Source organism: Tigriopus californicus, chromosome 3 (assembly GCF_007210705.1).
Source record: "Tigriopus californicus strain San Diego chromosome 3, Tcal_SD_v2.1, whole genome shotgun sequence".
Taxonomy (NCBI): domain Eukaryota; kingdom Metazoa; phylum Arthropoda; class Copepoda; order Harpacticoida; family Harpacticidae; genus Tigriopus; species Tigriopus californicus.
This window is the reverse complement of record NC_081442.1, coordinates 8,887,527-8,903,312: the sequence shown is the minus strand read 5'-3', so window position 1 is coordinate 8,903,312 and position 15,786 is coordinate 8,887,527. Positions and strand designations below refer to the sequence as shown.

General features: G+C 43.2%; 3 protein-coding genes across 5 annotated transcripts; 1 reads left to right on the top strand and 2 right to left on the bottom strand.

The window, feature by feature from the left end:
- The first annotated feature begins 4,313 nt into the window (after positions 1-4,313).
- On the top strand, positions 4,314-8,838 carry LOC131878644 (acetyl-coenzyme A synthetase-like). Of its 3 annotated transcripts, none has more exons than XM_059224720.1 (11): positions 4,314-4,467; positions 6,014-6,306; positions 6,373-6,489; positions 6,558-6,664; positions 6,736-7,037; positions 7,109-7,288; positions 7,357-7,679; positions 7,764-7,990; positions 8,056-8,153; positions 8,217-8,437; positions 8,504-8,838. In XM_059224720.1, exons 2-11 carry the CDS (start codon positions 6,022-6,024, stop codon positions 8,666-8,668), a joined length of 2,025 nt encoding a protein of 674 aa, XP_059080703.1. In that variant the 5' UTR covers positions 4,314-4,467; positions 6,014-6,021; the 3' UTR covers positions 8,669-8,838. The 3 variants fall into 3 exon arrangements, with proteins under 3 accessions (XP_059080703.1, XP_059080701.1, XP_059080702.1); XM_059224718.1 differs by lacking the exon at positions 4,314-4,467 and adding an exon at positions 5,446-5,591; XM_059224719.1 differs by lacking the exon at positions 4,314-4,467 and adding an exon at positions 5,671-5,939.
- An 11-nt stretch (positions 8,839-8,849) lies between these two features.
- LOC131878646 (uncharacterized) lies at positions 8,850-11,014 on the bottom strand. Its single transcript, XM_059224721.1, has 4 exons — positions 10,506-11,014; positions 10,282-10,436; positions 10,133-10,213; positions 8,850-9,614 (listed from the first exon to the last, which is right to left on the bottom strand). Exons 1-4 carry the CDS (start codon positions 10,669-10,671, stop codon positions 8,850-8,852), a joined length of 1,167 nt encoding a protein of 388 aa, XP_059080704.1. The 5' UTR covers positions 10,672-11,014.
- A 128-nt stretch (positions 11,015-11,142) lies between these two features.
- Positions 11,143-14,303, bottom strand: LOC131878643 (neutral alpha-glucosidase C-like). Its single transcript, XM_059224717.1, has one exon. It carries the CDS (start codon positions 14,118-14,120, stop codon positions 11,385-11,387), a length of 2,736 nt encoding a protein of 911 aa, XP_059080700.1. The 5' UTR covers positions 14,121-14,303; the 3' UTR covers positions 11,143-11,384.
- Between the last annotated feature and the right edge of the window lie 1,483 nt (positions 14,304-15,786).

Genomic DNA, 15,786 nt, shown 5'->3' with positions numbered 1-15,786 from the left:
CCGATGCAAGGGAATGAAATTCTCTATAAGTCAAGGTGAGTCATAATTTATAAAATATTTGGTCGTGCAAACTGTTTGAATTAGCCGCTCTAGGGTACCCTTGAATGTAGGGCTGGTCTGGGATCGTTAACAAAAACCGATCTAAGTCACGTTTAAAACTTAACAATGGGTCATCTAATGCATAGAATAGTCTAAGAGAGCACAGCAGCAAGTTGTACAAAGTTGGTGCCCGGTTTAAGACAAAAGAAGATTATAAGCCCCTCACAATCTTTTTATCCAAGTGATTGATTTTATGGCGCATTTCACATGAAATTCCTCTTGATCTCTCTTACCGGGAAAATTTTCGCCCCGTTCGCCCCTTTAAACCCGTCTCCCTGGAAATGTTCCACTTTTTTAACTGACATCTGATTGTAAGCACTCCAGGTCGGTTTTAGACTTATGTAATACGAACATCAGCACAACAATGACTCCCTTTGAAGTACTTGTAATTGTCCACATATTATGGTTTTTGAAACACATCTAGACCTTGTAAGAAAACAGGTTAAAAGGATGGATCAGGATGGTCCTATTATTGGGGAATTATTGAATATCATTTTTGCCTTGCACATTAATGCCGATGATGCCACATATTTGCAAATCTGGCAAATTGCCAATCTTGATTACGATTCTCAAAATCAAGCAAATGATTCCAACCCCCTCCCCCCCCAAAAAAAGAAATCCTCATTAGGTTAATAGTACTCAACTAATAATATCGGCAAGAATATCAGGATATCTTTGAATCTTATTTGAGGTTTACAAAGGAATTGAATATAAGTCAAATATTTGCAGGGGAGTACTAACGAAATTACAAGGAACGGATATACAATAATTCGTTCTTTTTTTGTAAAAAGAACTGTAATCCCATTACATTTAAAAATGATCTAATTGTAAGGACACAAAAACCCAAAAATTACTTGCTCCTTTTTCACCCTAGAGAGTGGCCTTTAGTTTTTCCTTTCTCACTTGACAACTGAAGAAAACTTGAAGCTTTAGGCAATCTTAACAGGAATTGGCATTTTTGCTATTGTCATGTAATGCATGGCTAAGATTTTTAACAAAATTAAAAGAGTTTGTGCTTTAAACCTTGTTGCACTTCCACAGTTCTATTGTTTAAATCTCCTCGATCAAATTCCGTGCGACTAGAAGACCTGATTCAGAGCTAAGTTATTAGGCAAATACGTATGAGGGTGTCTCCCTCCTCTGGCTTTGTTTTTTCCTTCGACCTTTTACTCGCTCACTAATTTTAGATCGTGCTTTTTCGTTCTTTTATTTCAAACTATTTAACTTACAGACCCTTGGGAGTGCTCGAGATGCACAAAACAATAAACATTTTTTTGGCAGGAAAAATTCCTTTGGCTTGAGTAAGTTGCGCCAAATTTTCCGAATCTCCACGTTTCCATGATTTAAGGAACACAGAGAGTTCTAGCAGGGAAGTCTAAAAAGCTTGAGAATTTGTAACACTGTTATCTATCATGGCTTCATGTATCATTGTTGCAAATCTTCAACAATCACAAGGTGAGACCAATAACAAATCGACGTTTTACAGTAGATGAGAAATAGTGTAATGAAATTCATTCCATAAAAAGGCGACATAATCAATACTAACACTCAGTAAGTATTCAAAAATAGGCTAAATATATGAAAAATACTTCAAAATGCTCAAATAGCAGCGACAAAATAAAATGCATGTCAACAAATGAGTTCTGAGGGTTAATTTTTCAACATAAGCTAATCTATGATGCTAAACCAAACTATCAAATATACTATAAGACAAATGTTAAGAATGCATATTTATTTTGACTTTTTGAAAGTCCTTTGCCGCACAAGTTTTAAATTTAGGCATGTTATCTCCATAAATCTGTTACTATTTTAGACATGCAGTAGTTCAAGTTTCAAAATAAATGTTTTTCCTATTATGTATTTTCATCAGCGTGGCAAATATCTTGTCAAATAAACATAACAAAGAATGAGAGTATTGAAGGGCTGCGTAGCAAAAAAGCATAGCTGGTTAACTAGTAAGTACTTCAAGGTTGTACGGTACATGAGATTAACATGAGGAAAAGCAGACAGGGGATTAATCATCCCTGCCAAAAGGCACAAAACGATATTGACTCCTCTAAGTATTGAAATGCAACACATTTTGAACAATTATGTTAACCTTCAATATCAAAACCCTCATTAGTGCAACATGTTGACAGGAACACTTCAAATTTTAGGACCATTTGAAACAACAAAAGATATTAATTTAGCCGAACATGGTATTTGTCGAAACCGAGAGTTCAGTCCATACTCAATACATCTAACGGAACCGTCGTAATCTATGAAGAGAATTTCAATCCAACCAATCACAGATATCCTTTCCTATGCAATTGTATGCTGTTCAAAATAAAGACAACTTCCGTTTCCGGTAATTATACTCTATCTTAGATCATCCGAAGGTATTAGGTACACTAATAGATTAGGGGTAATCGTTGCAATATTGATGGGGAAAAGTAACTGTAATGAGTAGGGACAGACGTTTTTTTTACAAATTTGCACCTTTTTACTTTTATTGTGCACTTGTTGTGCACATTTGGCCTAAAACTTATATTTTGGTTGAAGTCGAAACTTTCTTTGCGTTAGGATTGATTTCAAAGTTTGAAATCAAAAGCTGCTGCCAAAATAAAGATATGAAATGCTGAATTTTGAAAAATTGATGTCAAATATTGAATTATGCAGGCCCAAAGTACTTCATTTTTGGTTGAGAAACAAGGAAGAACAGAAATGAAATAAGACAGTTTAAGTCAATAGACAAGCTAAGCAGGGCGCTAAGGTAGTTAAGCAGTCCAAAAAAACTCAACATAGCTTTCTTCATTACCTCCTCCAGGCTAGCTGTGTTATCTTTTTTGAGAAAGAAAAATTTCAACTATTCTTCAGTTAGATCAATGTTGCAGATATACTGCTGGGAAAATAAGCAAGGGACCTTTCCTTGCATCATTCCTTGACCCATACTATCTTTGGTTAATTTATTTGCACCTTTTGTTACACTTTTTGGCTTTTTTGCACCTTTTTCTAGACATTTTGGGCTTATTTTTGTACCTTTTTGTCTCTAAAAGACTTTGCTATTTTGCACATTTTGCCCGTCCTTGGTAACGAACGCCATCACATATTTTGGCGAGCAACGGTTGGGTAATGATGGATAGACCTAGGAAAAATAAATCTAAAACCTCAAACCATTTTTACCTTCTTCGGCCACATTTTGGACAAATTACCTAAAACGTCGTTTTTGGGGAAAAAATCCTTTTTGGCAATTTTTCATGCTCACTTGTTAAAAAACTTGAAAAAGCATAAAGCAAACTTGAAATATAGTTATAAATATGAGCAACCCTTTTGAGATTAAAAAATGATCACTTCACACCAAAGCCAAAACTGACTTAGTTGACATAAAATCTCACGACGCCTAATTTCTTATCCCTTTTACAAAAACATACATTTAATTGTTTTATTGCTTTAATTTTTTTCCAACAAATGAGAATATATAGTATCAATTTTTGAGCAGGCTTTAAAATACTTCTTATTATGTTTATTTTCTTAAACAATTTTACTGTTTTTTCATCTTTATGTGACTGATTTGGCTAACTTTTTTCTTCCCTTTTTTGTCCATTTTTTCACCTTTTAGTTACCTAATTTGCTGATTTCTCTTACCTTTTTTCCGAGGTCTAGTAATGAATTACTTATTTTGGACAAAGTATTTGTTACTGTAATCTGTTCCTGTTATTGAGGAGCGACTAACGCCCTGAAAATGTGCCTTGCAGAAAATCTCTCCGTGACACAACTTCCTGACTCAAAATCCCAAGTTCATCTTAATGTCTCGCTAGATTTGATTCTGGTTTGCGAAACCTTCTGGCGTTGGGTCATAGAGAAGAAAATTTACAGAAGTTTGTCAACACCGAAGTAGGGTTAACATCAAAAGAGCACTGACAATTCTTTGTCTAGTACGGTCCAATCCCTTATCTATGATATAGTTTGATGAAGGTAGCCGACATGATTCCAATATCAATTGTGACAATTCTCAATTGGATGAAACGAATATGGTTGCCATATGTCCTACCCCACCACGGGCAGCCATCTTTCCTTCATTTTGAAAAGCATGCCCTTAAAAACCACCAGGCTCTCCATATGCGGACAATGCTAAAAAGTTGAGTCTAAAACGAGCCCTTTGCTTTGTGGGCAGCTACCTTTTAATGGTCCTGCTCAGCGGTCCAGCTTGCCCAGTAAGTACCAAATGGCTTGGCTTTCGCCCGCTAGCTAGCCGCTATCTCGCCCTCAAATCTGTTGTTTGTAGTAAGGTTCCGTGAGATTGGCCTTCTTGTATCCACGTTCTCAGGAACACCGCAAACCCTCTCCGGACCTTGGACAAGAAAGCCCTCCCATCCAGGCACTATTAAGGTAACTGTACTAACACCCACGTTACGAGAACTAACAGTGAATAACGTGGCACTTCATTCTTGAGCCATGGTGCTCGCAATTTCATTTCAACGGCGTTTGATGATTGGGGTCGCACAATGTATCATATTTGAAGGTACAAAATGGCCCATACGAAGAAAATTCATAGAAACAGACATTGATTGGGATCGCCTGGATTCGCAGTTGAGAAGTCAGTTATAGATATCCTCTCAGGGATGAAAACGAAGGCAAATTGTTGTGTGTACAATTGTACATTATACATGTAGTCTTCCTTGCATGCATGTTGAATTTATACAGAAAACTGCCCGGAGACCGGGAAATAAGTATTTTGGATTTTTAACTTGTTTAAAAAACCAACACGAATACATTCCCAATACTCGGGCATTCAGATTTCTCAAGAATACTGTTATTTCGCATCAAAGAAAGCACTAAGTTTATTTTATAATTGAAAATTTAGGTATAGTACTACCCAATAACTCATCACTAAAGTTTCTGAAATGCAACCGTTCTAATTTTTTTTTGCTTTGTGACACCCATTGGGCGGCTTCAAATCCAGTATTAGAATAACGAAAGGGCGGTGATGCCAGTTCAAGGGCCCCGTCTTCGCCTTATTATATATTCTTTTGGCTTTTCCCTTTCTGACGCTGCTTAAGAGGAGGAAATGGAATGTTCCACTGCCTTTCATTTTAGGTTGCATCTGGTCGTTATTAAGTCTTCGTACATTCCTGGATGAGACAACCATTACAGGGCCTGACTTTTTTTTCATTGCCTTAATGCGCTTAGTAAGAAGGATCATGATGGTAAAGGGAAAGTGGTTTGGCTTGAAAACGGTCGAATACATTTGAAAATGATATCCACGTACGAGTTTGTACAATCAGGCAATGATTCTTGCAGGATGAATATTCATAGATTTCTCATCGCTGCTCTTACTTGGGCTTTAATACATTTTGAACTGATAAGAATGACGCGTACAACTTGAACGATTTGATGAGAAAAAGCGAATGCGAAGGTCACTTTTTTCAAATACAGAGTAATTGACAAAAAGTTAATGGCGTCGACGCCAAGCTGAAGCTTTTAAATTTGTTTTGACATGGATTTTGAAAAGGGTAAGTGGGTCGTTTCCAAGGGCTTGGTGAAGGTCAAAGTCGAAGGTACCGTCGGCGGAGGACTTTATTCACGTGATGCGAGATCATGAGAAAGCCCAAGGGCCTTTCAGGCGCGCTCTTTTCACTCAAACTCATGGAACCAAAAAGGTAGCCGGGTGCGCCCATGGCAGATCATGAGTTCTTTTTGTTCATCGTCGTCACAGTTCCAACTTGAGCGTCATCCAATTCGCATTGGTGTCTTGAGCCTCTTCATTAATTCACTTATCAGTACTGGCTTTGATTAGCTTACCTTCGGGAACATAAAAGTGATTGAACTTGTCGTTCAGTTCATCACAATGGCATCTGAAGGTCATAAAACTTTGATAACAAAGCTGCATAAACTAGTGGCTCATTAGGTTAATCATATTTCATTGCTATTCCAGAATTGGAAATGAGTGACATCTACGAGCCTCCCGAGGGTTTGAAGGCCTCGGCTCACATCCATGCGATGCAAGATTATCGGAATCGCTATGCGGAGTCCATTGGCGATCCTGCCAAATTCTGGGGCGAGATCGCCAAAGGTTTTCATTGGCAGACCACGCCCACAGCCGATAAGTTCTTGACCTACAACTTTGATATTCGGAAGGGCCCGATTGCCATCAAATGGATGGAAGACGGAGTCACGAATATCTGCTACAATTGCCTCGACCGTCACCTACCTCAAAAGGGTTCGCAAGTAAGACGAGAAATATGACTACCGGAAAAAAATATACTTATCTTAAGACTACCTATTTTTTGACAGATTGCTTTCTATTGGGAGGGAAATGATTTGGAAGACGAAAAGACAATCACTTACAGTGAACTTCACCGAGAGGTTTGCAAGTTTGCCAATGTGCTCAAAAGAAACGGAGTCAAGAAGGTAAAGTTAATGAAATCAAGCCGTGTCATTTTCACAGGATAAAAGGCTGACAAACATTATCGTTCAAGGGAGACTGTGTGGCTGTTTACATGCCCATGATTCCGGAATTGATCATATCCATGCTTGCTTGCTCTCGGATTGGAGCAGTGCATTCCATCGTGTTTGGCGGATACAGGTAGTCTTAAATGAAAGCATTTTTTTTTCTTCAAATGTTATTGTTCGTCCTTTGGTATTTACAAATTTCAGTGCCGAATCCTTGGCTGCCCGCATCATCGATGGAGGTATTCGTACATTAGTTACAGCTGATGGCGTGTGGAGAGGCAACAAGCTTATCCATTCCTTGGAGGTGGTGGATCAGGCCATGGCCATCGCCAAAAAGGCCGGTCATCCCATTGAAAAGAACGTGGTTGTTCGTCACTTGATTCGTTTGCACCATGGCAATGGATCTGCCTCTGAAAAGGAAGCTTATGAGAAGATTCTGGCCTCATCTTGGAATAATGAACGGGATTCCTGGTGGGAAGACGAGATGAAAGAGGCTTCCGAACAATGTAGGGCCATATCAATGTGATTATCATATTTCGGCAAGCTTATTTTCGGCAGCTTTTTATGCAATTTTTAGGCGACGTTGAATGGATGCAAGCCGAAGACCCTTCATTCATTCTCTACACATCAGGCTCAACAGGAAAGCCGAAAGGTGTTTTGCACACGGTGGCAGGATATATGTTATTCGCCGCGACCACATTCAAATTTACGTTTGATTTCCGACCTGATGATGTGTATTGGTGCACTGCAGACATTGGTATGTCCGATAGGTTTAACCATATCTGGTTTTGGAATGCTTGAAGGACGTATGTTCGTTTGCTTTAGGTTGGATCACGGGTCATACGTATGTTACGTATGGCCCCTTGCTCAATGGTGCCACCTCCGTTCTATTCGAAGGAACTCCTTTCTATCCGTCGAATGACCGATTCTGGCAAGTCATTCAGAAGTACAAGGTGTCCAAATTTTACACGGCACCCACGGCCATTCGAGCCTTAATGAAGTTTGGGGAGGACTTTGTAGACAAATACGACTTGTCTTCGTTGAAAGTCCTCGGAACGGTGGGAGAACCCATCAACCCTGAAGCATGGCTCTGGTACCACAAGTATGTTGGCAATTCCAAAGCCGCCATTGTGGATACTTATTGGCAGGTAAATCTAGCAGAATGCAAAATTGAAAGAGCAAGAGAGGCGACTTTGCAGCTTTGAGACTGGATGCCCATTTTCCCCATGTAGACGGAAACTGGCGGCCATGTGCTTACGCCTCTGCCTGGATGTACTCCAACCAAACCCGGCTCTGCTTGTTTCCCCTTCTTTGGCGTTATTCCCGTGATTCTTGATGAGGAAGGCAAAGAGCTCGAAGGACCCGCCGAAGGGTACATCGCGTTCAAGAAGCCTTGGCCAGGCATTATGCGCACGGTGTTTGGGGACCACAAGCGTTTTGAGCAAATCTACTTCTCAAGGTAATGCGTATCACGACATGCAAGCCTGGCAATGCATTTAAAAGTCACTGTTTTTTTATAACCAGATTTCCAGGCTACTACATGACCGGGGACGGGGCTAAACGTGATGCCGACGGGTATATTTGGATCACGGGTCGAATTGATGACATGTTGAATTGTTCAGGTACTTATTGCTTTGACTTTCTCCAGTTGACCCCACAAACCAAAATGCCTCTTATGCACCCAGGTCATCTCATGTCAACGGCTCAAGTTGAATCAGCTCTTGTCGAGCACTCCAACGTGGTTGAAGCTGCCGTGGTTTCATGTCCTCACCCAGTGAAAGGCGAATGTCTGTATTGCTACGTCACTCCCATGGAAGGGGTCCATATTGATGCCTCGATGGCCAAGGAATTGAGGATCTTGGTTCGAGAGAAGATTGCTCCTTTTGCCTCCCCCGACTACATACAGGTTCGTCAAGCTAAGAGTAATACAAATAAAAGGGGTCAAGCTTAAACAATTTTCTTGAATATCTAGGAGGCCATTCATTTGCCGAAAACTCGTTCGGGGAAGATCATGAGACGAATCCTTCGGCAGATTGCGGCCAACGACCCCGACTTAGGGGACACTTCCACCATGGCTGATTCGACCATCATTCCCAGCCTTCAAGAAGGACGCCGGAAAGTGGTTGAGAACCATTAAAGACGTTCTTCTACCTTATTTACCCTCTATCTGCGATTTAGCGTTCCAAATTGCCAAGTCAATGCCGCAATGTTATCAAATACTACATGATTAACGAGATTGCCCCGAGATTCCTTGTTAGTTATCGATCGATGTGCATTTAATAAAAAGACCTTTTTTCTCGTTCACAATTGTTTCAAAATTAAAGCTGCCCAATTGAAAAATAGATCATAAGAATCATGAAAAACGCATTTTGACTCCCAACCCAAGTTGGAAGTGCTCCCGATTTCCTAGGATTTGGAGCCAAGGATGGAGAAATCTCGGGAAAGTCAGCCTCTAAATCAGATGAAGATTGGATCAGAACGCGATCTTGACCCAACATCTGTTGGATTTGTTTCAGACTTTGGCCGTTTGTGATGTCGTAGGCTTTGGCAAAAGCTAGCACGATTACATTCTCATGCTCATCCAAGACTTTCTTGACGGCACTAATTGACTCCCCAGTTTCGAGGATACCTGCTCTTAACGAGACCAAATGGCATTCATTGGGTCGACTGGCAAGACTTTTTCGGACGGATTGGAAATCACTGGCAGAATAGGTAGACCCTGTTTCTCGGAGATCAGGCAAAAAGGCCAACGGATCCAATGGACTTCCCTTTGGTCCACTTCTCGTATTATCCACTAAATGGAGGAGATTCTGAAGGAACAAATCCGTGAAGGATTGTCGAGTACTCTCTGATTGCCTCGAGTACATAGTTCTCAAGTATCGAACATCAGCCTCAGCCACTTTGGTGGTGAAGAAGTCGTTGAGGATGTCCAACACTCGAGTTCGATCATTTTTGAGGAGGATATCCTCATCCAAGAGCCGTTTTATGGATGAATCGAGAGCGAATGGCTTGTCCATCATATGGTTCAATCCGAGGCCACAACCATGAATCCCGCTCTCTTGAGAAACCCAAATTGGAATATCCTGAAAGAAATGATATTCTAAAGTAAAGAAAATAGAGATTGCAAATTAGAGCCAATTATCACTTGGCTTTGAATGATATCAGACTTCCGTTCTTTGAAAGCTAATCGTTGAGGTTTCAAATTAGCAATTCGTTGATTTCTGCTTGGCGTAAAAATCCAATGAAGACTCGAGCCCTAATAATCACATGTTTATACATATTGTTCCATGAGCTCAATGATTTACAAAAAGAAAGAAAATACTCCCACAATTCTGTCTCTCTGAAGAAGTTGATGCTGTACGTTTATCCTCTTTTTGCAATTTGAAGGTTCTTTTCTCTATTTACGAAACTGATACGGTAATAATGTTTGTTCGTTTTCAGTTTTCAATCGTGTTTCTCTCCTTTTCCATACAAGTATATACAGTGTAAAGAAGAGCAGTAATAAACAATTAGACGATATCATTTCTTGAGCTAATTGATCCAAACACTTGAATACCAACACTTCGCAAGTAGCAACAAAACCAATTTCACTTTGGCTTACCTTGGAATACGAAGAAAGATGTTCACACTCAAATAAACTGGAAGGCAAGTAGTTGACCACAAATCCCCTTGGGCTCCAATGCTAAAAAAATGCACGAACAAGTACATAACATGCTTGAAATCAATGCTATTCCAGTTTTAGGGCCTCACCTCAATCGCATTCTCCATAACTTGTTTCAAGGTGAATTGTGAAGAAGAACTGGGAGGCGTTCCGATGACGGGTTCAAACTGGTTCAGTGATCCACCCAAGTTCAACCACAACGTCCCATTGATCACGTTAAGTGAGAGTAACTTGGCATCCGCATCTGCAAATAATTTCGACAGGAATCATAAACACACTTCATGCACGAAAACGCAATCACTCCGCCACTTACTAATCCAGGGTCCTTTGAGTTGCGATCCATCCCGCACGGCATGCACATAAGGTGCGAAATTACTGGTAGTGGTCCAAAAATCCCGACAAGTCACTGTAACTCGCCCCAAAGACTCATTTCCTCCCCAAATCCAGAGCACTAGGGCCCATTTCACAAGGCCGTCCATCGTCTTGATCTGTTGATATTTTTGGGCTACCTCTTCATTGGCCCAGAGTGCTTAATTAAAAGAAGTTGAAGTCTCTGAAGAAGAGTGTTGCCTGATGTTGCATGCCTCACGACTCACGGGAGATGATGTGTTGATATAGGTGGTATTCAGGTAGAGGCCAACCAACTATCAGCGCTCCCGCTCTCGGAAAGTACAGTAGGATGGTTTACCGTAGACATGAAGAATTGCCACAGGTGTGGCTGTGAGGAAGAGATGGTGGCGACCAAATATGACACGAGTGTCTGCTAAATAAAGTTAGCGCATACAGACAGTCAGGTGGGCTTCCTAGTTGGGCCAAACTTGGTACTGTAGCTATTGTGATCCACTGTTCTGTTATCTCGATCTCGACAATCAAGAACGATAAATGTTCTTGAACTCTCAATCAGAGAGGTGCGCTGAAGTATCTAACGTGAATAAAAGCGGAACAAGATGTTCTAGGAAATGAGTCATTCATGTATTTAGTGCCATGAGGATGCATGAATAAACAAATTGTGGGGGTGCTGAATCGTGAGACACTCCTTCCAAGAGAAGTTATAAAAAATAATAGTAACTAATAGGATGTTGAACATGGAACATGGGGTTCACTTTTGGAACGTAAATAATATGCACGCAAACGGCTTAAGGATCACATGCCAAACGAATTGCTGCTGGATTAGCATTTTCCACTATCACATTCAGTACTGAAACACGATCTCCCAATCCTCTGCCATGTTCACGCCGGGTTTGCGAACGGTGAGCAGATTCTTTCTGGCCTCATATTGGGTGCCCAGGACCTCTTCCTTCCCAGTAGGCGACATCAGCTTGGCGCTCTTGGGCTCCTTCTCCATACCTACAAAGACGACGCGCTCCAACCACGATCCAGTCTGATAACCAGGGGTATGAAGTTGGTGTCCACTCAATCGCTGACCGTCGAATACAAATTGCATGTACAAGCTTTTCTTGGCCGCTCGATAATCGTACGAGATCCCATCGTCAATATAGAGTGTGCCATTTGCTGTATTGTCTTTATCCACAGCCACCACCAACGTGATGGGATCATCGTGCATGAGAGCCGATGAGCGACGAATACGTTCTTTTTTTGGAATGATAGAGCCACCGCGCTGGTAAACGGGGATATGGTCCATTTTCACCGGGATATTCATGGAACCTTCATGATCAATGCGTTCGTGGGTCAAGATATCATACCAATACTGCTCTCGGCCAGGGAAGTGAACGTTGACGTGGCTAGCCCCTGATTTAGCCACAGGGTGGACCAACAAGGCAGTGCCCACCATGAACTCGTCTTCGACCGTAAACGCATCGGTATCGGTGGGGAAATCGTACCAAACAGGACGCATAGGTGGGATGCTGGTCATTTCATTTTCGTAGAATAAGGTGTACCACAAGGGTAGGTAGGAATATCGGGTACGAATGGCGTTTCGGATGAGTTTCAACTCTGATTCATTGTATAGCCAAGGTTCACGCCTCTTAGTGTCGATATGAGCATGCGATCGAAAGAACGGCTGGAAAGAAGCGGCTTGATACCAACGCACAAACAGTTCTCCGTCCGGATTGCCAAAGAACCCACCCACGTCAGCCCCGCAGAAGGAAATGCCGGCGATACTCAAAGACAAACACATGGGGACTGAGGCGGCCAAATGACCCCATTCAGCCGTGTTGTCTCCAGTCCAAATGGCGGCATAGCGTTGGCTGCCGGCGAAGGCGGATCGCGTCAAGATGAACGGTCTTTGTTGGCCTTCACTTCGAAGGATGTGTCCATCAAAGGTTCCCATGACGTAGAGATGCCCGTACATGTTATGGAGATCTCGATGCTCCACGTTGCCGTGGTGGATCAAATCTTTGGGCATGGTGACTTCGGGGCCATTAAACACGCTCGGTTCATTCATGTCGTTCCACGTGAATACGTCCTTGGTCGTGCCTTGATATTTATCGTAGACGTATTGTTGAGCGAAATACTCGCGTGCGGCGGGGTTCAAGAAATCGGGATAATAAGAGGCCCCCGGCCAGCACCAGCCTTCGTAGTCGTTGCCTTCCTTCGTTTTCACGTACAATCCCAAGTCGGTGAGCTCCTTGTGCACCCAGTAGTTGTTATCCTTCTTGATGTGTGGATCAACGATGGTGACGAGCTTTCGACCTACGGCCGTGAGATTTTGAATCATTTCCAGCGAATTGGGGAACTTCCGACCATCCCAAGTGAAATACTTCTTGGCGTCCGTGTGCTCGATGTCCAGCCACATGATATCCATGGGAATATCGTGTTCATCGAACTTGTCACTGACCATTCTAACGTCCTCTTGATCGTTGTAGTTCCATCGGCATTGATGATAAGCCAAGCTAAATGCGGGTGGGAGAGGCGTGTTGCCGGTGAGCTGACCATATTGTCGGGATACATCATGCGGACGTGGTCCCATGAAGATGAACGCGTCCAGCACTCCCGATTCGGACAAGAAATGAACATTGACCGATTTCTCGCCCTGTGTGACCAAATTGGACAAAGAACCCAACACTCCGGATCCGCTGCGGCTGACATCGACCCACGTCTCAGCTGCATTGAGCCAAAACGCGCCCGTGGTAATCTCGGCCGTCTGCGACATCACCATGGGCACCGCGGCATACAAAGCCATGGGGTTGTCCAGCTCATACTCAAACACATCCAAGTTGTACAGTCGAATGGGATCCGTGCTGCCGGTATCGGGTAAGTTGAACTTATCCGCATGCTCGGGCACGCCATACACATCCTCGGAGCCATGAAAGGTGAAATCTAATCCCACAGCTTGAGCACCGTGGGGTTTGGAATCGGTATTCCCGCCAAACGACTCTTCCCACATGCCGGGTTCTTGGGCCGGTGCGGCTTCTTGTCCCTCCCCTGCTTGGACCGGCTTCTCCCGCGTGGCCTCGAAATGCAACAAATCCCGCGCATTCAACGTCACCCGCAACTTCTCGCCGGCGAAGAACGCCACTCGAAAAGGCGCATGACTAATCTTCACCCGATGACCCGTGCTAGCCGTGCTGGCCGTGAAGCCCTCGGGAGATTGCTCCTCCAGAGTCCAAGCCACGCCCTCAGGCGTCTCATCTAACAAAACATTGGGCACCTCGAAGCGAGGCACCAAGGGGAACGCCTCCCGGAGTCCCACCCGAAACGTGCCGTCCATCAAAGCTTGCAACTCGAATCGAAATCGAATCTGGCTACCCGTATGCCATAGCACGGCTTGAATCCGCGAATCACTGGCCTTCAGGGTCTCCGGATCCAGGGCGAACGCGCCCAGTTGAGCCGCATTGCGGCCACGCCCGCAAAAGGCGCTTTGAGCGCACGTGCGGAATTTGCTTCGATCCACTCCGTTCATGAGGGGCAAACTCAAGAGAATGGCCCAGAGCACCGACAACAACCCGCCTAAGCGAGCCTTCATCATGTTGACGACGAGCCGAAGGTCGAGGATCAAGGGGCGGATAAGGTAGGCGGGGACCAACCAACGAGGACGGGGATCAGAGGCCACTTGCCGGAACCGCTTCACTTAGGTCCATAAGCGTAAATCGAGAATAGAGACTTGATCGGGAATCGAAAGAGAGCGAGAAAGAGAGAAAGTGAGGCCGGTGTGCTGCATGGCAGAGTGACCAAAACGAGAGGTTTGGGTTGGGTCATGAAGACCGTATGAATAGTTCATGTAGGGAGGAAGTAGAGACTAAAAGGATTTGCTCAGGGTCGATGAAGACGGGCATCTGTCTTGGGCCTGGACTTCTAGAGACGTGGACTGCGAGCGGAAGCCAAAATTTCGTGTCTCTGAAACCGTTCATTTTATTCCCAATCAGCACTTGATGAACTGGGCCAAGTTAGAGCCTCAACCTATGCTCAGGGGAAACCATGAAAGTGGATTTTTCGGCGGGCGTGGGGTCTACCCGGTCAGCCACAAAAGCTTTGCATCAATTCACTTGACAAGTGAATGAATTTATTACTTGAATTCGAATTCGAAAAGTGCCTCAAAGTGGCCGATTGAGCGGAAAACCGTTTGCCTCCCACATTTGTACAAGTCCATGGCCTGGGTGATGACATGATGAGCAGATGCGGTGGGATACCAGCGGTTCCCGTGATATTGAAAATTGCTGTGGAGGTTTTATTTTGCACGGCTATCGTCTCTCTTGGCGTGAGCCACGCGACTTAGCTATGAAACTTATGTTTTCCTCCACCCACATGTACCTGTTGTTATATGAAACACCAAGCCCATGATGAAGCCATCGTTAGTTTTCAAAATAAGTTTGTGATCGAATGTGTTGAGAATTGAATCGCTAGTAATTGACGCCACCCTGAGGGGCTCTTCCAACAATGCACTTGGCATGACTTGGCAGGCCAGAACAGCTGCCCATTTATGCCCAGGTCCTAAAATATAGATATGGGCACCTCAGAAAGTAAACGAACTGAGGGGGAAGGCGGATGACGTCATAGCGGATAGAAGAAGGGAACAGCACAGAGGGAAAACATCGCTCTAAAACGGTATTGTTTAGATAAGAACCCCATTTGGGCGTGCTTCACCCATTGGGAGGCAGGAGTACAATATTGCCTTTCACCCTTGAGGCAGCCATACTCATTATTTCTCCTTTTTTAATGTTATGAATGCTAAAGGTTGCACCCATCCAAGGGTACACTACAGGGGTAGTCAAGTAAACGCGTTCATGGACAACTGACGTTATTCCATGGAGTAAAATCAAAGAAAACATGCCCAGCCAAACCGCACTGTGCATGAATTCAATTTTGACATTTATTCCATTTTAGATGCTTGTTTGGGCAATTAGCATGGTGGTATTGGGCCAATTTGATAGTGCGTTCACTGATTAACACCAAACATACTCATTTAGTAGGGTTTTGTAACTTGCTCATGACTGCGATGTTCTCTCTCCCCAAAATGCCCAAAATCAGGGTGCCAGACCACATTTTTCCTTGAATTTCCTTTACTTGACATCCCCTATTAGACTTTGCGAGTGGTATACAAAACATTCATAAGCTATTTCTTCAGCACCATGACTTGTAACAAGCAATTTCAAAGCCAAATTTAAGAAAAAGGAAGATGTAATCTTTGGCTGTTT

Coding starts and splice junctions, on each gene's coding strand:
- LOC131878644 (XM_059224718.1), top strand. Junction 7,289..7,356: donor TTGGTGCACTGCAGACATTG/GTATGTCCGATA, acceptor CGTTTGCTTTAG/GTTGGATCACGGGTCATACG. Junction 8,438..8,503: donor CCTCCCCCGACTACATACAG/GTTCGTCAAGCT, acceptor TTGAATATCTAG/GAGGCCATTCATTTGCCGAA.
- LOC131878646 (XM_059224721.1), bottom strand. CDS start 10,671: ATGGACGGCCTTGTGAAATGGGCCCTAGTGCTCTGGATTTGGGGAGGA. Junction 10,437..10,505: donor ACTCAAAGGACCCTGGATTA/GTAAGTGGCGGA, acceptor AATTATTTGCAG/ATGCGGATGCCAAGTTACTC. Junction 9,615..10,132: donor ATCTTTCTTCGTATTCCAAG/GTAAGCCAAAGT, acceptor CATTTCTTTCAG/GATATTCCAATTTGGGTTTC.
- LOC131878643 (XM_059224717.1), bottom strand. CDS start 14,120: ATGATGAAGGCTCGCTTAGGCGGGTTGTTGTCGGTGCTCTGGGCCATT.